The sequence below is a fragment of the Lissotriton helveticus genome, chromosome 3_1 (assembly GCF_964261635.1).
Source record: "Lissotriton helveticus chromosome 3_1, aLisHel1.1, whole genome shotgun sequence".
NCBI lineage: Eukaryota > Metazoa > Chordata > Amphibia > Caudata > Salamandridae > Lissotriton > Lissotriton helveticus.
The window spans coordinates 1,139,439,882-1,139,463,795 of record NC_136061.1 but is presented as its reverse complement, the minus strand read 5'-3'; the positions used below and the strand labels follow the sequence as shown (position 1 = coordinate 1,139,463,795).

At 41.3% G+C, this 23,914-nt stretch overlaps 1 protein-coding gene across 1 annotated transcript in view; it reads right to left on the bottom strand.

Annotated features, from left to right (window-relative positions):
- The window catches only part of NEB (nebulin), a 385,643-nt gene that overhangs the window by 65,163 nt on the left and 296,566 nt on the right, over positions 1-23,914 (bottom strand). The window contains exons 113-123 of the mRNA XM_078681747.1: positions 21,573-21,677; positions 18,481-18,585; positions 16,681-16,791; positions 16,065-16,175; positions 13,652-13,762; positions 10,984-11,085; positions 8,681-8,785; positions 6,766-6,864; positions 2,036-2,146; positions 1,795-1,899; positions 1,034-1,138 (exon numbers count right to left, since the gene is read on the bottom strand). Of these exons, the coding sequence (XP_078537873.1) occupies positions 1,034-1,138; positions 1,795-1,899; positions 2,036-2,146; positions 6,766-6,864; positions 8,681-8,785; positions 10,984-11,085; positions 13,652-13,762; positions 16,065-16,175; positions 16,681-16,791; positions 18,481-18,585; positions 21,573-21,677 (1,170 nt within the window). The remainder of the gene's footprint in view (positions 1-1,033; positions 1,139-1,794; positions 1,900-2,035; positions 2,147-6,765; positions 6,865-8,680; positions 8,786-10,983; positions 11,086-13,651; positions 13,763-16,064; positions 16,176-16,680; positions 16,792-18,480; positions 18,586-21,572; positions 21,678-23,914) is intronic.

Below are 23,914 nucleotides of genomic sequence, written 5' to 3'. Positions count from 1 at the left end.
TTATGTTCTCAAGTCTGCTCTGTGTTAACCTGTTAACTCTAAGTACCTCTCCTGATCAGCACTGGTACCTCTTGTGATTTCCCTGATGAGCCCTGTTTTCCTCCAATATCCAATGAGTAAGTCATGGTGTCTTTCCATGTCTGACCTGAGAGAGTCCTTTTCTCTTCCTGTGCCTCCACTGATGAGCCCTTCTTTCCTCCTATGTCTGGTGTGCCACCAGTTATACTCCCCTTTTGACCTTTAAATCACAATGCTGTCTTAGCGCTATTAATTTCCTTTGTATCCCCATGTAAATTCTGATATCTTCCTGAGTCTTGTATATGTGAGCCGTTTTAAACTGTGTCTAGACTACTGGAGTCCTATTATTTTCCTGTATCTTCTATGCTCAGTGACACCCCCTTTCATTCTATTGTGTGTAGCTAATGTTTTGTTCTTGAGGTTCCCTTTTTAAAAATAGTTTTGACTTTCATCACTCGGTGCTTTAGAAAGTGCTTAACTTGTCGAGAAATAAGTGCCAGGGCCCGTGTCAGGATGCCACTCTACCTTGCACTACCCATTGGCACTGCCAGCGCTGCCAATGATAGTACATATACAACTACTAGCCATCACACACTGATACAAGTATCTCAATTCAGACTGTTCGAGGCCCCACAAAGCTATAAGAAAAGTTTTGAAGGCAGATATTAGTTGCATTAATGTGTATTTGATTAATAAACAACTCTTGTGCTCATCTTAATATTACACAAATAGTGCAACCATGGGGCAGCTGTCATCACTGGCAGTGTCGCCAATTAAGTGCTGTTGCTGAGCACTGGAAAGCACCAGCTCAAACTAAGCAATAGCTGTAGACAAAGTTATTTCATGGCAAATGAACACACACATGTTCAGTTGAGGGAAAGATAAATAAGGGAGGTGAAATACTATTGAAGTACAGGCTGAACTATCACTACGTTTCTCTAGGCACTTCTATTCTACCTAGGTTACATCACGTGTTAAGAATGACGATGCGACATGGAAACGAATGGTGACCTACCAGGCTCTGCAGCTCTGTTGCCTCCTTGTGGTGAAGCTGTTCAAGGTTGTCTGGAATCACATGGTAGTGACCTCTGCTCTTCTTAAATTCCTTCTTGTATTGGTACTGAAGGGAAGGCCCAAGAACCAGCTCAATAAAAACACAGTGTCTCCTGAAGCATTATGAAGGGTGGATGCTAGCTTGCCTCTAGAGGTTTACAGGGGCCTGCCTTGGAAATTCAGGCCACACTTGTAAGTTGTAAAATGGTGGAACAGTGTTAACTTTTAACAAATTTATGTTTAATCTTCATATTGCTGTTGGGCCTTAGTTAAAGTAATTGCAGTTACCACACACGGAGTTCACTGTTGCACTTAGATATAACAATTTTTACAGGTTTTATTTACATTTATGTTCATTTTACAAAAGAAAATATCTAGGCTATTTGTAAAGAAAATGAAAGAAAAGTTTAGATTATTTTTTAAGTTGGTTTAAGTTGGTTTGATTAGTGAAACATGTTCATTGTGAGAGGCAGAAGCAAATGGGAAGTATTAGGAGGTAATTTAGCTACTGGAGACTGCTATGGAGGTCCTTAGTATTAATGCAGCTAAGGTTGTAAAGGAATGTCAGTATGAAGGAGAGCAGAGAGTCTCTACCAGGTGACGTCCCAGGAACAGTCAAGGAGAAAGAAGCTGTGAGGTCATTAGCAAATGCAAATTCAGAAAGACAGAGGCAGGACCAGGAAAGGAGCAAGGATTGCAGGAATGGTTAGTGGAGGGTCTTACGTCACTGGAGAGTTTGCTTGTACTCGTGATGTGATGCATCTGGAGTGATTCTGACATGTCGGTCACTGGCTTGTGAATCTTCTTCAGGTCTGCCTTATATTTAACCTGCAATTGCAAAGCATCAAGCATGAATGTGTAAATGAGATAAAAATGCTTGGTTTGTACAGAAGAATGACTGCAGCACACTACACAGAACATTAAAACACTGCTTGAAGGGATTTAACCACACAGTTTGACATACTTCACTAGCAAGAGTGTTGGCTTCTTTCTGAGTCTGGTAGATTTTGCTCTCCTTCGGGTTAAATTGTGGCCTCTTGCCCTTCTCCTTCACAAAGTTCTCCTTGTATTTCACCTGATTCCAAAGAGAAAATTCACAGTTATTCCAGGTTATTGGAGAAAATCCTCTACCCAGAGCAGGCTTGCTCCTAGGACTGTGGTAAATCAAATACATGTATTTTGGTGCAACGGGCAATAAAATCAAGCAACAGAAAGAGCTGTGCTGTTAACTTGACAAAACTTGATGAAATATCAGAGGTCACCTTTAATAATGGTCACTGATCCAGAAGTGTAATGGTCACTGATCCAGAGATAAGTGGCTTCTATCACTTGATAGAAGCCACTTATCTCTTTTGTCACAGGCCTCTTTTGCTAGTAGTCACTTGTGTTAGGGGTCTATTGTGCTAGTATTTTCTTCTTCTAGCAGCCACTTGTTTTAAACCTTACTTGATGTTCGAAATTTTTTAAACCAAATGATGTGATTTGTAACTATTGGACATAAAGATGTATTTTCTGCTTCTACCTAGGAATGTTATTACAACGCATTTCATTAAAAGAAAAAGAAATATCAATTTAAATCAATATCTAGCTTAAGGAAATTCCAATGAAACACGGTTCCTCTTGGAATATGTATCTGGCATATTTTGTGTTATGATATTAATGCTGCGTGAAGTTCATGCCCGCATTCGTAATGGCTGTCAACAGGCTAAGAAGGCAGTGGCATCCCAATGTCTACTCTGACTCACAATCTAACCTATGTTTCGAAGTTGAGACTTTGAAGATTAGTGCCACTGTACTTCACCATACAACATACATTAGAGGCAAAGTAGTATTTTAGGTCATACCCCAGGAGCACAATATATACTAACCAACAATGAGTCTCATTGCTGTTCATGGGGGTTAAAGTACTGATTTAAATTATCTTTGTTAGGGATGCATAATACATATTGGGGTCCTTAGAAACTTCCTCTTCTAAAAGTATCTTTTTAACCAACAATGAACTTGTAATAAAACAAAAACAAGCACCCAGTTACCTGATATCCTAACAACTAAAAACCACATCCTTAAGATTACATTGAATCAGTCATAGTCTCAAGGAATGTTCAACATGCCAGGTGGATCCTGTAAGGTCCACCGGACATGCCACCAACTATCTTGTTACATGCCTCTTGTAAACAATTCTTAATTTTATTCCAGGGATCTTTCCTCTTGTTCAGTGCACAAGACAAAATGTCCAGTTATGCATAAAATCTAACTATGATGATACATTTTATTACCATACCATACTAGTCAGGTTTTCTGAGGTAAAAATGGTTGCACTGGTGATAGCAGTAGAAACGGTAAAATGTACAACTACATAAATACATAATGATCACATTAGTTGTAAAACTGAGTACCCAGTAGTTAAGAAATGTGATGTACCCATGTGCATTGTTCTGTTTTTATTTGTGAACTAATATCTAGGGGCCTCATTTATGAGGCTGTGCGTCACTTTTATTCCGCCGGTGCGTCACTTTTTGTGACGCACCAGTGGTGTAAAAATTTCGCCTTGTTGCGCCATATTTACAAAGTGACGCATCTAGGTAGATGCGTCACTTTGTAAACCCCTGCGCCACATTATACCTGCGCCAGGTATAATGTATGCAAGGGGGGCGTTTTGACGCAAGAAAGGGTCATGGAAGTGACGCAAAGAAATCTATAAGATTTCACTGTGCCATTTCTTGCCCACTAATGCGTCAAAATCTTACGCCTGCTTCATGGCAGGCGTAAGACTGACGCAGGCACTAACAACATGGGACTTGCCCATGTGAAAGTACACATTCCTGGAGTTGCGTCACTTTTGTGACACACTCCAGCAAGGCGTCACTTTTGCGCCTACAGATACGTCAGAAATACTGACGTATCTGTAACTCCTTGCGACATGATGCGTCATATTATAAATATGACGCATCAATCATAACGCAAGGAGTGCGCACTGAGAAGTGACGCATTGCTGCTTTCCCGCAGCGATGCGTCATTTCTCATAAATGAGGCCCCAGGTTTCTTAGTTTAAGACACAGGAAATTTAATAATTAGTAATGGTTTTATATTGACATGCTGCCATTGTTAGCATAATATATCTCTGTGCTATATTTTCCTCATCTAGTCAGCAGTTAAGTGCATGTGCTTCTTCAGAAAAAAAGGCACAGATGTTGCCTGAATGACACTATATCTAATGCCTATGTGTAGGACGAGTATTCAAAACATGATAATGCATGGCCTCCATTACCATATTTTACCCTCCTAGAAGAAGAGTGATTCCCCAATAACCTGATGTATTCCAAACATTCGTGCTGATAAATACCCAGTTTCCAGAGCATGTTAGAGTGCTACGATGTATCAACCCTGTTTAGTACATTTATTTGGAGCAGAGTCTGTTTTTTGTCTAAAAGACACTTTTTGGCTGTCAGGTCCCGTACCATCTGTCAGTGGTAGTCTATGATACAGTTCCAAGATTTTGCTGTTCTGCTCATGTAACAATTGTTTTCAAATTAATAAAGATATGGTCATTAAAATGCTTAAAGCTAAGTGATCTGCCCAAAGGCAATACAAAAACGTAATTATGTATTTAGTGTAGAATTCTCATAGGTATGTGTCAACATAAACACATTTTTATCTGCTAATATTACAAAGACGATGGCAAGTTTATTAAAAGTATATGTATAACCTTGACTAACATTTAATTAACATCCTCTTTTTTAGATTGTAAGCACTAATAGTCTTAAGGCTATCTGGGGAAAAAATCAGTATGTCTACGGTGATGCATTTATGAGATTGTGCCTAAAGCTGAAATTATCTGGGATGCCATATGAAATATGAGTGGGATCTTATCATAGAAAAGATGAGAAATGATTTCTCAAGTGTATAAAATAGAATTTATCCACAGGTAAAGGTGATTTTATGCCAACAATGTAGAAATAAAATACAGAGCAACCAAAGCAGGCGAAGAGAATAAAAATATAGCACAGTAAGAAATTTATAAAAAAATGGATGGTAAAAACATTTTCAAGACATTCCTGTATACATTGTTAATAGGTTTAAAAATGTCTTCTCTGTGACATATTGTAGAAGACAGAAAATAAATAAATAAATATCAATCTAGGAATAGTGCATCACCTCGGCGGGAACATCTGTACACAAGAAAAAGAGCAAACCAGTACAAACTTACAAGACAAGAGAATAGTGGTCTCTTTATGGAAAATACAAGACGCATTCCATGCTATCCCTTGTCAGGGTTTCTATTGGTTATTTAGACCTACTCTCAAAATACACAGTTCTGCACAATACAGCATGTATACAATAGTGAAGTATACATGTACACAATGAGTGAAAGGTAAGTACATGCAGATGGAAACACACACGAACCAATTTTTCTTAGATGGCTCCCAACCAAAAGATGAAATGTGAGAAACCATTTGACCTGAGATCTGGAGACATAGAAAACCCTCTTTTCTCTTTCAAGTGGATGTGCAAAACACTATTTCATATTAGACTGTTTTCAACAATGGTGTTGGTGGCAGTAAAGCATTAAGCAGACCAAAGATAATCTGAATGAGACCCAAACCTTGCACTAGCATTTCTTCCAGACATGGCAATGGATCATCCACAAAGCCAACTGGCCAAACATAAGCTTGATTAATAAATATAATTTTCACTCCAGTGAATGAGACTCTTTTAATTGATCCTTGATGGGTGAAAGGCTGAGTTAGGCCTACCCAGAAACATGTCTCTGTAGATGTTATTTTGCCCAATTGAGCCAGCTTGGCAACATAACACAGCCATTGTGGACTCTGGAATTCAAGTTCTCTTACTTTATTACCTCCCTCCCACTAGTGTAGACCAATGCTTCTATACATCCTTCATAAACAGGCAACACATATCTTGGCTGAAGAGCTTGCTACAGAACAATTAAATCTTCAAAAATGTGTACATTTTAGAAGATGAATGATATTTGGAAACCCCACACAGAAAATTCAGACTGATGTTAGAAGGTGGTGTATGATCACCAGAGAGAGGCTAAGGAGGGCCATAAAATGAACAGCAGACCTGGTACTACTGCATTTCTTATTCAAGCTAGCTCTTCCTTCACACTTTCTTCAGGTACTTTGATGCCCAATGATCAGAGTTTGGTTAGAAATTACACTTACTTTCGGAGGCTGGAACCATGTACCTCTCTGTGGCTTTGAAGTGCATGACAAAACCTGAACTGCAATGTTACTTTCTGCACCTGCGTATTGGATTAAGGTATATCTAAAGGCAATGACTCAGCTCCTGAATTGCATTTGATAAGTAATAGTGACCTCAATGTACACTACACTCATTTTCATTTTTCAGGAAATATTGTGGTGTATGCAGTATATTGGTTAACTGAATAAAAGAACTTTCTTTTATTCTGACAGTCACTAACTGACCCATCTGATTTATGCAAACTCAGCTCATAAACTTGGGTAAAGAGAAAAAAAGGGTTTTCTATCACACGCTTTAAACAGTTGTTGCATTTCATGCATGTGTGGATCCTGCACACCGAGTGCAGATGGTGCATATGCCAGTCTTTGATTGGCTGGTTACGCCACCTACTACAAATGCAGAGTAACTTGTACAATACAAAAGATGGCACACAGACAGATCTGGCATTCGTGCTCCATTCCTTCTTACATTACTAATGAGGGCATTGGTTTTCTTAAGTTGTCTCATCAGAGGAGTATCATAAGATGCGGCTCCATGCCCTCTCAGCTCTCCTTTGGCGGATTCATCCTACAATGCGTAGTGAGTTAGCAAGGCCAAGAACATTGCAGAAGCTTCACACAGATTTACAGCACAGAATACAGGAGTATGTCACCAAGAGACCCAGCCGGCCTGATGTCACGAGAGGCAAGGACTTTTGCTTCAAAAAGCTCAAATTAATTGTTTTGCACAAGGTTAATAATGATTAAGTGAAATGTTATCACAAATTTATGTAAGTACAACAAAATACAACTCATGAAAAGAGCCTATAACTGTGAAATGTTCCATTCTAGCAAACTCGTGTTCCTAATCAGGAATCTTCATTTTGTGAGGTTTGGGGGTGATGGTGGCTGTGGGGAGGGGGATGAAGGGCGTATAGGCACAGGATAAAACAAATAACTCAATAGATATTAACTTAATGGAAAACAATAAAGTTGCTATTATGACAAAACTGCCAAATCAACTGAATTTAGCAGTGCACCGAATCTAGAATTTAGAGAGAACAATTGGGTCTGTATGCTGGTGCCAGGAGCTTATGTGGTTCTGCCCTCTGTTCCCAAAGCCAAAGGAGGAAGCCCTTCAGCCAGCATTGAACCTGACCCACCCCCTTCCTGCACCGGAAGTAATGAACCCTGTGACTTCAGGAGGGGTGGCGGGCTAAAAAGGTGCACCCTGGGCTCTGAGATCAAAAAACAGAAGGACACAAGTGCAAGGAGTCAAGAAGCACAAGGGAGGGGCTCAGATTAGACAAGCAGAGAAGAGGGAGTACACCAAGGAACGTCCTCTACCATTAAAAGCGAGGACCTATGAAATTACACAACCTGACCAAAGTATTTTAGTGAAAACTAATCGTTAAATATAATTCAGCGTAACCGCATTGATCAGAAAATAATGTATTATAATATATAATGTCATATTTGAACCAGTGAAATGCTAGACAGGATCATTGTTTTCCATGATCACTTTAAAACGCCCATTCAATGAATTTTTTGCAATCGCTTTTGGCACCCCACGAGGAGGCATCATCCAGCAGAATAACCATTAATCAGTGATTGTGAATGAATCTGATTACACAGCTGGGGAATTGGCGTTCCAGCATGCTCTTTAAAGTGTTGAACTCCTTAAAACTTGTGAATTTGTAGGTATTCACAAACTTTAGTGAGGTACATTACCATCCTTGAAACAGGTGGAAATGTACTTCTGCCAAAGCCAAGAGTAAATCCATGTTCAGGGTGAGAATGAGTGTAAAACACACACACATTATTGGAAATAAAAACTAACAGGCTTCAATGTAGGAGCAATTATACTCCCCATGGGGAGTAAAGAGTAACTAGTGTAAACCTGGTAGGGTCCAGCTGGGCTCCTTCCTGTAGCACACGCCCCTGCATCAGTTTTGCTGGGTGCCCTTTTAAATCAGATGAACATGAACTAGTGTCTTTGGAACAGGTGTTATCAGATCTGTTACTTGTGGACATGGTAACTACAGGTCTGTAGAAACGGGGGTACCCAGGATGCCCCAGAGCAGTATCCCCACCTGACGTACCGCTCAAGGGCACTTATAATTTTAGCCTATGTGGAAATCCTGGAAAGCTCCAACTGCTGATTCCCAGGAGCACTCCAAAAATCTTTGTGAATTCCAAAATGTGGTACATTTATACTCATCACATGTGGAAACCTATGGGTGTTGATTTAAACATTTTTTCTGAAGTGGACCCATAGTGTCTTTCTCCGAGACTGAGGATATGATGTACATCTGCCATATTTCTTTGTCTGAATGGTATTCTTTTTTATTTTAAAGTTCAATCCCTGATCCTGCAAACTTACACTCCATGTGGTCCGTTCTTACCGTGCTCGTAAGTTTGGAGACATCCTGTGCCAACAGGATGTCAGGTCGCCCAACAATCGATATACCCCGACCTGCTTCTTGACGTGCTTTAGCTTTGTATTCAATCTAAGACAGATACAGACATATTCCATCAGTCAATGTATATGTATATATATATATATAAAGATAATGTGAAACTTCATTTGTAATGAGCCTTGAAACTTCTTAACATTCATGTTCTTGGATTACTTGTAATCTCTGAATTTGAATATGCTATTGTTATTTTACAACATGGTGATGACCCTTAAGATAGAACTATGGCCCTCACGCTATTAAATTGAACTGTTTCTTCTTCATTAACTCAAACCAATGCAATTAGCACAGGTGTTATGCAAAGAAGTCAACACACAATGAATGATTTAAAGCTAGAGGGGCATATTTACAGGGAGCTAGCGCCAACGCAGCATCATCCTTTTTTATGTAGTGGCGGCGCAATCAGTGCTCCACACTGCTCCATATTTACAAACTGACACATTGGGCCCAATGTATCAGTATGTAGAAGCCTGTATCACATTAAACCTGCGCCAGGTATAATGCATACAGGGTTTGCGTGTTTCCACGTTAAAAGCCACATAGAACTGACACACTGAACGTTGCAACTTTTCAATGCATCACTCTATGACTTGACTGCGTCAAAATTCCTTTGCCTTCTCAAACCAGGCTAAGGATTGATGCAGGGCTTTTCACATGGGACTAGCCTCTGTGTTCTGCCAGAGTTACTGGAGTTGCGTCAGTCTTACGACCAACTCCAGCAAAGCGTCACTTTACCGCCAAGAGATGCGTCAGAATTTCTGACGCATCCTTGAATCCTTGCGCCATGGATCACTGTGTTGTAAATGCAGTGCATCCCTAGCGTCATTAGGGCATTTGCGACAGGTGCAATAAATATGACGCATCAATGCTGATGCATCAGTTCTTATAAATATGCCCCAAAGTGCGGCAAAGTGGTTGAATTTGGCCTTCTCAAATATATGCTCTACAACTTGCAACCATTCGAAATTATGGCAGCATGACTGGTTCGTTGCCACCCCCAAAACACCGGACCTATTTACGAAAAGTGTTGCATCACTGCGGTGAAACAGCGATGCAACACCTTTCAGTGCACCCTCCTTGCGACACCAAGGATTGACAGATACATCAATAATCCTGACATATCTGTTGGTGCAAAAATGGCGCATTGCTGGAGTGTGTCTGAAAACAGACGAAACTCCAGGAATGTGTCCTTTCACATGGGACAAGCCTCATGTGAAAAGGCCTGCCTCAACCAGGCGTAAGGATTTGATGCAGTGAAGCTGAAGAAGTGTTGCAGTGAAATCTCATAGATTTCACTGCAACACTTCTAAGACCCTTTTCTGCGCCAGAAAGCCAACCATGCAAACATTATACATGTCACAGGTAGAATGTAGCGCAGGGGCTTACAAAGTGACGCATCTGCCTATATGTGTCACTTTGTAAATATAGTACAATGTAGCTCATTTTTTTATGCAGCGCAGCATCACAAAAAGTGACGCAATGGCGGCGTAAGGGCCTCATAAATAAGGCCCACCATTTCTTGCTCGTTTGGCTGCTAATTAATAAGAGTGTCCTTTTCAAGTTTCATTGCATTTTCCATAAATCTCTCACCAGCTCTGGCTCTGCTTTTTTTTATCTTGTATTTCTCCATCTATATTGCTACGTGTGACCCTTTCTCTTCATCCATGCACATTTTCTCTGTAACTCTGGCAAGATGTTCCTTCTTCTACCTTGATGTTAAATCCTGGACCACCCTTCACGAAGCAATTAGGAAGATGGCATGTCACCTTTCCTTCTCAAGACTCTTAAAACAGGTCTCTTTTTCTGGCCTTCTGGTCCTGGGCAGCAATGTCTGCCCCCACCAGCTTAAGCTTGATGAGGGGATGTATGTCAGTACAACACAATCTAAAAGATCGCGGTACTTCACAACGCAGGCATTACAACGCAAGTCGTTACAACAACTTGAGTTGGAGGGCGCGGATTTTTGAATCTTATAATTTTATATTCCAACACCAGTCCACGTAACAGTAGGGAAGGTGTTGGAATATAAAATTACAACATTCCTTGCCCAACAGCGCCATCCAGCGCAAGTCGTAGTAACGACTTGCGTTGCAATGGCAGCGTTCTAAAGGCACTGCGGTGTAAACACCGCGTTCTAAACGATGTTTCCCTTGCTGAGGGCACTGTTCACACTTACAAGTACTATTCATGCATTCACTCAGGATTGAAAACACAATTCACGAGATACTCACATCACTCACTAACTTGGCCGCTTGGGTTGCTTTCTTAATATCTGGTCGATCAGCGATGGAAGTGTAATTCAACTTAGACTTGGCATCCTTCTTATAAGCAACCTAAGAGTAAAAAGAAGCACACTTGTGTCACTAGAATATTGACTCATGATGACCGGACAATGAGACGCATATTCACCCCATCTGCTTTCAGAGTTTGTATTCTCTAACTGCATAGTAAGTACAAATGTATACAATTGAATGTCCATTTAGGGAATTATACACATATTTTATCAATTCACAGCTCAAATATACAGTGCTTAATTTGAAAAAGAATAAGTACCCGGGAACAAATTTTTCTAAGAAGTCAGTCGGTGCTGCCGATTACCAAGGCTGTCTAGTCTTTATTTCACCTCATGTCTCTTGTATCCAACAATAAACTATCTCTGCCCCTATATCACACTGCCATAGGTTCCTTTTCATTCTGATTCTCCCTTTGCCACTTTTTTCATCTTTCTCTCCCTCTTTCTTCCTCTCTTTGCTGCTTTTCTCTCTCTTGTCCTGGATCAAAGTCTGATGGTTAAAAAGTCCTGGTCCTCAAATAAGAGTGTCGGTGGGCCTCATTTGCAACCACCACCTCAAACGAATCACTGTGAGTATATACTTGTAAGAAAACCGGTTGCTCTTGAGTAAAACGTAGGCACGTGTGTTTAGAAGGGCAAGAGTCTTTCTTTGCTGTTGGAACCTATTATGTGAAAAATGAGAAACCCTCACATAATGAATAAAATAAAATGCAGCATATTTTGGGCACTAGTGAAAGCGATCCTTTTCACACATTGGATACCATTTCTTTTGTAAATGATTCTAGCACTGTAAGTTTAGAGTTGTATTGTCGCATGGAGAGCTGTTAGGTTAGGAGTGGGATTCGTTTTAGGATAGAGTTAGACCTTTCTTCAGAATAATGTTTACCTTAAGGGTTAGGTCTAGAGTTACAACAGAAGTTAGTAGGAGGTTTATTCTCTGCATAGACCTAGGATGAATATTACTGACAATGGTAGTCATTTTGTTATCCTTCAGGGATGCTTCTTCTCATGTGCCATTGGAATGTAAAATTCCTTTTGCTGTGGACTTTTAATAATATCTTCCTCATAAAAAGATTCCTTAATTTGTGTATTTATCTAACCTAGACCATACATTAATAATCAAGGAGTTAGCATATTGGCAAGCAATGGTAGTGCACTTTTCTATCAAAATCACAAACATACACCAAAACGTACTGGCAATGTTATCAAGAGTAACTAATTTTCAACATAATGAGCATTTAAGAATGTAATAAAGCAAATATGAGCAATTTATAATTCACTGCATTGATATGGAATGATATCAATATTTTGGGGAATTTATTTTAGGATGAATTTAAATATCATCTACAGGCCATTGAGGTTTGGTACAGCTTTTTAAGCCTTCGAGGGTGTCTTATGCCAGACTCATCCCAGAAACAAAGCCAGGTTGTTTACATGGACATCACCCACATAAGGCCTGTGCCGTGCACCTGAGATTGGGCTGCATCTGGGTGAGCTGCAACCACTCAGGGCACTTTAAGAAATACTAATGAGAGAGAGAGAATGATCTACTCCCCCTCATTCCAATAAAGAATCAGAGGCTTGTATGCATGGACTACGACAATGGGGGGCCTATTAGCAAGGGCGATATCGCCGCTTTAGAGGGACTTTTTCCCGCTAAAGCGGTGATAATTGTATCGCCCTATTAGCAAGCTGTCGCTAACAGCAGTTAGCTACAGCTTTTAGGCGATAGCTACAGGTTTGGGGCCCGCTTTGCATGTCAGCAATATTTATCGCTAATGACATGCAAAGTGGGCGTACCCAAACTGTTAGCGACTGAAAACAGTCGCTAACACAGCCCTCGCCTATTAGCAAAGCAGGCGAAGTGATAAAAAAAACTGCGCTAAGCGCGATTATTGCTAGAATCTAACGCCTGCTAAAAAGCTGACTTACCTGTATAGTCAATGGGGGGGTGGATTATCAGATTAAGCCCCCATTGGCGTTAATGCGAGAATATCGCTGGATTTCCAGCGATATTCTCGCATTGAGCCGCTATCAGCGGATATTTTATCGCATTGGAGATAAACGTTGCTAATAGCATGTTATCTCTGTGATAATATACGGCGATAGGCAGCGATAAAAAAAAATGCGCTAGGCGCATTTAGCAATAATTATCGCTATTTGTTGCTAATATGCCCCCTGGTGTTTACAGAGTGGTTGCATGGTTGAGGATTGCATGAATTCAATGGGCATCGCAATATTAAAAGAAGATATCCCACTTTTGAATTTGAGTTAATTTATTAAAAAAAACAGGTACTTGAACAACTAGTATCTCCTTTACATGATTATATACAACAACACACATCACAATCTTACTTTAGTTTTCATTTAATTGGCACTTGGTATCACTATGCATTTCAGAAACATTTTGGTATTTCTAACCTTTTTCTTAGAAAGCTTGGATTGCTGATATTCAAGTTGTGTGAAATCTGGAGTCAAACTAAAGGTTAAAGAGACTTCTACTTTGAGATAACCAGACTCTCAGGCAACCAGGGTCTGCTTCCCATTTGAAGTTAATCACAACTGTGTCAGAATCTGTCATTAAAATCCCAATGCATGCAACTTACATTGCTCTGGCTCTTGGCTACTTCCATGGCGTGCTTCACCTCGGGTGGCTCTTGCATGATTGCATAGTTAGACTTGCCCTTCTCCTTCTCAAACTTCTCTTTATATATTTTCTAATGGAGGCAAAGAAAATGGAAAGTTAGAAATCATGCAATTCTCACCTTCCAGTAACAGCTCAACTGAGAATCTTAATAAGGCCCCACTGCTAGGGCAGCCCTATCAGGTGAACAGTGACAGATAAGGCATATGATGCACCCAACAGTACAAGAAGCTCTGGGCAGGGGTTATAAGATATACATCAGTGTTCATGATTTTCATCTCCAAACACTTTTTTCTGCCTTTAGCTCAACTATAAATACCCAAAGTTGGTGTATTACTGTCTTGCTCGCCAAAACATTTCAGCATACAACAACTTAATTAACACTATGAGTTATCAACTTTCTAAAGCTAATTCCTAGCTACTTCAGCAAAGAAGGGGAACACGTTTCCCCCAAGTCCCTTAAACCAGGTGCAACTGTGTACTCCACGTCCCACCAAGACTCGTTACCCAGCTCAATGCAATTAACATATCTGAATGAAAGGTGTCAAGATACTGCATCAGCACCTCAATTACTTGGGAAGATCATCATTCGCAGATTAGATGCTGCCAGTGGCATCATCAAATTTTCTGAATGAATGAATATTGAATTCAAAAGTCAAAAAAGTCAAAATTTAGCTTTATTCGGTTAAAAATTTTAAAACCATCAAAGCATAAAATATTGAAATCATTATAGCATTTCGAAGGCACATATTACCTTCCAGAAGGTGTCTTTGTGACAGTGTTGCAAGCTATATTTTAGAAAAGGTTGAATTCAATGTTTATTTAGAGCTAAAAGTGCGGATTAATCTCAGAGTTGCTGTGGCAGTGAATTCCACAAGGAGAAATGCCTACCTACATTTGGCCCCAGCTTAATTCTGGGACAGTAAATGAGCCCTTTGTCTTGCCTTCATAAGGCTTAGGAGGACAAGTGTGTTTTGATGCAGTCACTCGTGTATGCTGGTACTAGATTGTTGTGGCACTTAAACTTCCAGCACCCCAATCTGCAAAATGTATGTGCTCCTTAGCCAGTGTAGTAGCCTCCTCACTTGGAACACGTGAACTGCAACAGAGTCATGGGCGGCCATGTTGTTACCTCTACACAGGTCATGTTATGTCTTGCAATAATATACAGACATTAGCCCCTCCAACATGGTGCAGCAAACAGAATCTTTGCAGAATTCAATTTAAGCTGGTCACAATATGACGCAGTGCATTTGCTCAATACACCCCAACTTACAACCTACTCTCAGCAGATATGAGTTGCCTGTTCACTCCTAGAACCTCTTGCAAGCACAGGTTGTCCAATGCATATCAGAGGTAGCTATTCAATGGACTAACCTACTCACACAAATCCAATATGCTCAATCAATGATGCAGTTCAGAGTAAGACTTCACACTGTCCTATTTTAACCCCATGAGTGCCGCATCAGCCACATTCCCCCTTTTTTGACTCCATTTTTACCCACATCCCTAAACCTCCAATGCCATTTTGACCCAGGCGGCAGAGAAACTAGTTCCTTCTATAGCTGTGTCTAATGTGTGTCTCTACTGACCACTGGATAATCAATGTAATTTTGCCCCCTTAGAACTGGTGCAAGATTAATTGGGTCACAACATCTGTAACCACAGTCTGACTTGTCCACATTCATGCCAGCTCCCTTGCCCAGCAGATATTGATTGGACATGACAAATGTAACTGAGACCGACAAGTTCGTAAGCAATCAAATGTAACTTAATTTACTATGAGACCGACCCTATGCCTTAGCGCCTGAAGTAGTTGACCTTTGTAGTGTGAGCAACACAAGTGGTGGATGTATTAAGAATACATAAAGCGAGAAGGATAGACAGAGGTATGTGTGGATAGATCAATACAACAGGGAGAGGGGCACCCAGATAAACAGACAGATAGACAAGCAGTGAGACACTGAGCGGATAAAAGGACGCACTAAAACAGAGTAACTGAAAGAAAGGAAGAGAGGGAAATAGATGGAAACAAAGATGGGTGTTTCTTTTACTCTTGTGGTCCTGAAAATAATGTTGGAGTGTACATTTATCCCAAAGTTATTTGCGTCTAGTTTGGTTGAAAGGTACAATCATTTACAAACATGGTTTACTACTGGGAGTGGTGTGCTTAAGGAATTGAAACAGAAGGGGACATAAGGAGGGGAGAAAAGGCAGTGTAACCTTTTCCAGTGACTGACATTGTGCTCTGAACGAAGAGGGTGCCTCACATAGGGTGAACGCATCATGCAGTCTCATGAGTCTGTGGGTCCTGCTGCTCAGGGAGAAGGGCTCGACTAACCCCTGGTGAGGACGGTTCTGAAGAAATAACTTACCCCACTGAAATTCTTTGTCACCTCCTTGACATGGACTGTGTCGCGTGTCTCCGCCAGAGTTGTAAAGGTGCCTATTGGCAGCTGCCTTTTACTGTCCTCCTTGTACTTAGTCTGGAAAGAAGGTGCACACAAAAGGTTTCAGGGGCTCAGAGGTGGAAAAGGAACAGATGCAAAAACTCTCGGTTTAAGGTCTAGGACATAACTTTCACCACAAAGAATCACTTCTGCAGAAGGCTTTTAATGCCTGCAAGAAGCAAAACAACTTTCTATCTCAAAGCCTATCAAGCAGCAACAGAGACCACATACAAAGAAGAACAATCACAAAATAACCCCAACTTCTTCTTTCAGAACTTTGAGAAAAAACATGAGAACCGGCCAAGGGTCCCATACATTCAGACTTCCCCCTGTATATATCCACCAGGGTAAGCAATGAATAAAATGTCTTCTTCTTCTGGCACTCACACTATGTCCCTAAGTACCAGGTGGTCAGAAGCACAGCTTAGGGCTGTTTAGTTGCATATGTGGGTGACTAAATATTGTTCTTTTCCTCCTGACATTTTCATTAACATTGCGTTTGCACAGTCGAAACATGCGTCATGGGTGGCCATCTCGTTACCTCTGATATAAGACTGCTGACAGACTTCGCATGGAGAATCTGAGGTGTGTCTGAAACCACCTTGAAGTCCCCTTGGTAGGTGCCCTTCTCATAACGCTTCTTGTATTTCACCTGTACATCAAGAGATACAATTAGTCTATTTTTCACACATGAGCATGTTGTGATTTAGTGAATGTATGCAATCAATTCAAGTACTTTCTAATATTTCTACGGTACTTCGTTATTATATCAACATAATGCTTGGGGAAAAAAATCACAGTAGTGAAAAAAGAGTGTCAGTGCCAGAAAAAGGCAATGCTGGCACACTTGGGTGATCGTTAACTGGGCTTTCTCGTCATATCTTGCTAGCAGCTCCTTTGGCACAGTTGACAGAAGGTATAAGATTTTTAATTTTTTAAAGATAATTGAGGAATGTAGCCGTTCCAGCCCATTGAATGTGTATAAGAAATCACAGTGTTGTGAAACGCTGTGGCCCTGCTTTGGTGCAGAGTCCTTCTTGTACTCAAACCTTTGTTACTTGCAATAACAAGTAGTAGATTTCAGTGTCTGTTGGTGAGCTCTTGCACTTATGTGAGCTTTGTAGTGCTGCACAGTGCACACCTGCACACCCGTAAACATGGACCCTTGCAACAAAGGCAGTTGCGGTTGCTGCCAATATGCAGCGGGATGGGGGGGCGACAGTGCAGCGGCAGGGGAGAGTGAATTTTAAAACAAATTACCTGATCCTTGGGCCGCCTTACACTTCTCCTGCTGCTCCTTCGTGCTTCTCCTGCTGCTCCGAGTCCCAACAGTCCCTGGGACAGACTCCCCAACCAATCCAGATGCGACACTCAAAATATGACAGCAGCGCTGGGATTGGCCTGAGCGGGCTGCTTAGACACTCCACCCAGGCAAAAGGAGTTTGTGCCATTTCTCCAGACGGCTGTAGAACACAGCCGTGTTGAGTAATCTAGCTGTGCTTGTCGGTTTGGCCAGCCTCAGACGGCCGTCCAAACAGACATGCGCACATGAAGTACACAACCACTTCTCCCTGTGACCCCAGCTCCGCCACCCCCTGCATGTACTGGCCCAGAGCCAGCAGTTGAAAAATAAAACAATGTTAAAATATCGTTTTATTTTTCATCTGCTGGCTCTGAGCCAGTGGGGCGAAGCACCTCCGTCATTGCAGAGGAGCCGCCGCTGCACAAACGTTGAAGTGTTGAGCAGATGAAGCTGTTGGCCAGCAGGCTTCTTCCTAATGAATATGAAATATGCTATGATGGCCAATGGATTTCATGTGTGTGCTACCAGTCACCCTCAATGGAAGAGCATGGAAGAAGCCAACTACAAGAAAGGGAGGTGACCCACATGGCCACCGATTATCCACCCTTGAACAAGCTGCCATGTCATATCCCTACAGTTGTCTAGGTGCCAAATATTTGTGAATAGTAGAGCCCATCTAAGTAATTTCCTTATTGATGAATCATTAATGCCTTGCGCTAAATAAATGCAAATGATTGGATTAGCACAAATTATTGGTACAATCAATACATTTACGGACTAATCATTTAACACTGTGGTGTACTACGCCACCCATCGGCGGCAGGTTTTGAATTGGTTAGGTAACTGCTTCTGCAGCCATTTAATGACTTACATTCACCTTCCCGCCCTCTAATACACATACGCTTACATCAATGACCATTTCAAATGTACTAAAACATAGTGCCCTGGATCAGATTGTTGTAACGTATTGAAGCAAGCCAAGAATGTGCAAAACAAGAGATTACTCTGCAAAGAACAAGTCTGTTTCCAAACACTCACATTACTGTTCATTTCAGCATTCTTCAAAGCCAACACCATGTCCTTGTCATCTGTGATAGAAAGTTTACATCCCTTCAGCCACTCCCTGTCCAGCTTGTAGTCATACTGTGTGGAAGAAGAATAGAAGTTAGTTACTGAGCATACACTTTCTTTGTACTAATGATGATCAGAAAAATTGTCTACTGTGTATCATGAAGAAACAAGACACAACTTCAAAACAAATATGGAAACAGGGTGTGCCACACTAAGAGTAAGGTCTTTTGGGAATTTCTTCACTTTGTAATCACATATTCCCATTGCAGCAGGAGCAAGACCTATTTACATATGGGTAGGTCCAAACTGAGGTGGCATGATGTGCAAAATAACTATGGACCGGGATGCGATCCTGAGTGATCACCAGTGGCAGAGATTAATTAAGCATTCCATCCATCACTTTTTGGTATACTTGATTGTGATGCCCTAAGTGGGATCAGTATTTCCAGACGTGGGTCCCGTGCTCACTGTACTATTAGAACCAAGCTCAATCTGACTGATGAAAGCTAATAAGGGCAAAACTGGTCCTGCGTTGCTTGTGTTCAGGTTCAGAAAGGACCAGGCTTTGCAGTTCGGGATGGACTGTTTCCTTTGGAGCAGGGTCAAGACTGATTTGTATATTTGCTGGGTTCAAACTGAGGTGGTATGGTGTGCAAAACACTGATGGACTGGGATGTGGCTTAGAATAATTACCAGTGGCTGAGATTAACTGAGGCAATTTATCCATCACTTGTTGTATACTTTTCGTATAGTTCACTTTACAATCAAACATGGTCTAGATAAATGAATGTACTTCATACTATATTTCTAATTCTATTGAAAGTCGCTTCACAATGCCTGCAATCACAATGTGCAAATGTGCTTTGCAAGACATTCTTTTCATGTCAGAGTCCTTTGGGAAAATACAATAGCGCCACTGTCGAAGCACGAAGGCCCTTATTATATGTCGCCTTTTAATTGTAATAGGGACAGCAATGGGAGTTACGAGTCTGACTGAAATTATGAGATCCACAGGAACTACGCACATCTGGTGTCTTCCTCCCACAGATGCCACCTGCATCACTGGGTGAAAATCCTGAGGGAAATGAGAAATATGCAGGGGAATTGGGTGGGGCTGGCGTCTACGGGGTGGGGTGCGCACGCGCAAATAATAATTTTTTTTAAATGTACCTGAACCTCCATCCTCCGCACCAGAACTCTTCTCAGAAACTGGATGCAGTGCGGGCACCCATCCTGGTGCTGCTCTCATACTGTGAGAGGAGTGCTTTGATTGGAGGGAGCGGCCTCACTCGCCACTTCTGAGGACACTGGAGCCCTGCACTTACTCTAACCTACATGTCTTAAGACAGCAGGGTTAGAGGTTTCAAAGTGCACATGTGTGGCTGGCCATAGCAAGATGCCCGTCCAAAGGGACATGCGCACTTTGGGAAGTGCACAATCAGCACAACCTCCTCCCTCCTGCTGTCATTCAGCAGTGGCCCTGGCCCTGCCCCCATCTTGATGCTCTATTCAAGATTTAAAAAAATGATAATGAATTACAATTTTATTTTTCATCTTTGGGGGTAATTTAAGTGGGGAGATGCTTCTCCACCCTACCAGAGGAGCTGCCCTTGATTAACGCACCCGATAAAATAAAATACAACAACAAGATGTTCGAAATGTATAGGGTGTCATAATTATTGTCTATTTTAACTTTAAGAGGAATAACAACAACAAGGTGTTCAGAATGTAATGGGTGTGATAGTTATCACATAGTCTAACTTTAAGAAGAATAACACTGCTTTTGGTAATGACAGGGCAACATATGTTAGCAGTCACCGTTGCTAGGCCATTTTCATGCTCCGTATGGACATTATAAGATAGCAGCAAAGCATCTCATGCTTTCATAGTCCCTTGAATGGAAATAGGTACCAACTGTGCACCTTTAATAATCTTTATATCCAAGACAGATATGTAATATTCAAAGTATGGACTTGAAGATGTTGTCGGTGCCGGACTAGGATGTTATAAGGCAGACGAAATGCATTTTAAGATAACTTATTGCCGGAAATATAGTAATATTAGGCAGCAGTTTGTATTGCAGGGTATCTTCGTGCACTGAACGTGGTGCTATAAGCTAGAAGGCATCCGTCTCACAAAATCGGAATGCCTTGCACAGGATGATGATCAACCCAGTATGGTATATTGTTTTTCTTTATAGGCTTATATATACAACTCTTGTCATCCTAATACCTGAATAATTAATGTGAGATTGTATTTATAGATCTCGGGTTATTTTAATGAACTGAGTAGGATACTATAAGACTGCAGCCATGCATCTTTGCACCTTAGGAAATTGACCAAGATAATATAAAGAGCCATTCATGTATGGTTAGCTTCATCTCTCAGTCCGGTGATCTATGGAAGAAGCCATACATAGTTGGATATTTCAGTCCCCTGGATCGGATTATATGACACAGCAGTCATACTTTGCGGATTATCATGTCCGTAATGGGATCAGACAATGTAGCAGCCATGCATTCTGGGTAGGTTTGCACCCTGGACAGGGTGATGCATGATAAGAGCAACACATATTAGACTATTTCCATGCCCTGCATAGGTGCAGCCATGCAGCTCTTGCCACTCTACTGCCTGGATGGATTGATGTGAGATTGCTGCTAAGCATCTCAGGCCATTTTCATGCCCTGCTTGGGAGGATGCAAGTCAACAGCTGCGCATCTGGTTGACATTTCTTTTCTCCTTGCTGCCTGGATGTGATGCTGTCAACCTCCTATGCAATTACATGGATCATATATTGATGCCAGGATATCATATTGGCAATCTTGGGCAACATTTGCAAGCTAAATTGTATCATTAGAATCTATTGGTCTTTAGCTCAAGAAATTCCACAAGAAAAATCAGATAAAAGGTAAGATTGCATCACTGAACCAGATAAAATAAACAAATACATGCAGATATGCCAGTCATTAACTGTGATTCAAAAGGCATAGAGAGAAATACTGTGCATAAGTATGAACAAAGTTCAACTTCTAGTATGCTGTCTCTTGCTCTCTACATACGTCGCTTTGCTGCAGGGACGTCTTTGCATTGTGCACAAAGTCCGGCCTGTCCACCGTCCACTGCCAGTGCGCTTTATTTGCTTCATATTTCCTTTTGTAATCCAGCTGTAAAAAGAATCAAAAATACACAATTAAACAATGTTCCATTCTGCAGCCGTACTGTTCCTACATTCATAACAGGACCCTGATCTTTCTTAACTTCACCACACTACTGCATCCTACACCCCACCATCAGTCACACCATCATCCTTTCCAATGTTCTCCCAAGACCTTCTGAATTAAAAAACAGTGTGTAGCTGAAAGAGAAGGTACTGGGAGTCCAGCTGTCTCTTCTTTCTGTGCAATACCTTCATCTTACCACTGGAAACCTCCTGGCCATGTCAACAGGGAACAGGAAGCAGCACTTCATGTGTGCCCATAGATGGCGGTAGGGGGCAACGGTGCTCCTTTTTAGTAACTTTGTATTATTTTCCATCATCAATCTTTGACCCAGGGCAAGACTGTGAAATGTAGAAAAAAAGGACAGAAATTTGGGAAGAAAAGCTAAAAAGGGATAAAACCGAGATGGACCAAAAAGACACTGGGAGTGAGATAAAGTGAGAGGCAGTCAAGGGCAAAAGAGCTGTGTGGTGGACTCAAAAATAGGCAACCCTGACATTCGGAAACTGCTGCCCCTGGAATGCCGGCACCCTCTGAAAAGCTCTGGACCCCTGCACATTTTTTTGTTTTTATAAATAAAGCACTGAGCATGAAGTAGTTCCACCGGTCTTTGGGGACATTGCCTCCAGCACCCTCTGTCTCCATCACCATTCACCAACATTCATCAGCCTATAATGTCTTGTGTTTGCACTCCTGTATATTGTACAGCGCAGACACACCACTTGCTGTTGATAGGGCTTTCTAAAAAGTCTGAGCTGTTTCTAATTTGTATTATTATACCATACACACTAACTGAAGGCCAAGACATTTATTTTTATTATGCAAGCATTATCCACTTCTGGAGTGAACAGAATTGCAGATGCCATCCTCTCTTTGGGGTTGTGCTACCATTAGAAAAACTAAATGGCAGGCCCGGGCGGAATATGCTTAATTTCCTTTTCATAAAGTGTGCGAAATACCGCAAAATTTACAAAACGGTATGGATTATTAATATGTCAAATTCCGGCCTTGGCACTTTACACAAATTTTTATGGTGGACGTGTTCTCACATTTATTTTAGTGCAAGGATACACTTTGTGCTAAAAATAATCGCACACAATATGAACAACAGCCACTCATGTTTGGTTTGTTTGCTTTCTTCTCGTGCTCCCGATACAGGATGTTCACCCAAGCAAAGTCTCAGCTATGTGATGCATTTGAATGACACAATCACAGTAATTTCGCATAACGTGAAAATACTAGCAAATATGCAAGATTATGCTGGTGTAAATTAAAATTTGCACGGTCCCACAAAATAACGCTCGTTCTATTGTTACTTCAAGTAATTTTTATTTCTAATACAAATATCAAAGTGTTAGACCCAGTGGTTTATGGCTGGCTGGGACGCATCGAAGACAGTCAGAATCCATCACTCTAGATAGGAGGAGTATGATACACATGTCTGATAACCTGTGCTCACCCTTGGGTAGCTTAACACCAAGCAGTCAGGCTTATCCTCAGGGTCCAATTTAAAGTATCGGCACAACACTACCCTCACAACTCACTGTGTGAGACACATAAAGACTCCACACCGGTCTTTGTATTACACACACTGAAATCAAAACAAGATACACATTGTATATACACTTTACAGTTCTATGCAATTGTCGAAATTTCCCATTAAAATCAAAATGGGATACAGATTGTATATGCACTCTACAGTTATATGCAATTGTCAAACATTCCCATTAGCAGAATGGTCAAGCAGTCACGGGTCTTTGAATACGTCTCGTGACCCAGGTCCTCAGTCACTCAACTACACAAGTGCGGGATCACTACCACCCGTTTACAAAAGGTTGTGACCCAGGAAGCTGGTGAAATTCCAAGTCTGGAGAAATGTTTCCCCCTCAGGTGAAGGTTTGAACTGCCATAGCCCACGACAGTCAGTTGTAAGTGCCCACAAGACACATGAAACCCTTCAGGCCTCATCACGATATTCTCCACAACAAAGTACCTTGTGGTGTGGGTCCAGGGAGAGGGACCCAGCCACCTCGGACAGTAGACAAAATATCAGGCACTGTCATCCTCCTGATGTGGAGATCTAAGACAGTCTCAGCTCCCAACTCAGGTTTCCCCAACACCCCTTGGTCACCACACGCTCCGGACTGTAAGCTAATACAGGTCCCTTGGTTACAAGCACGGGT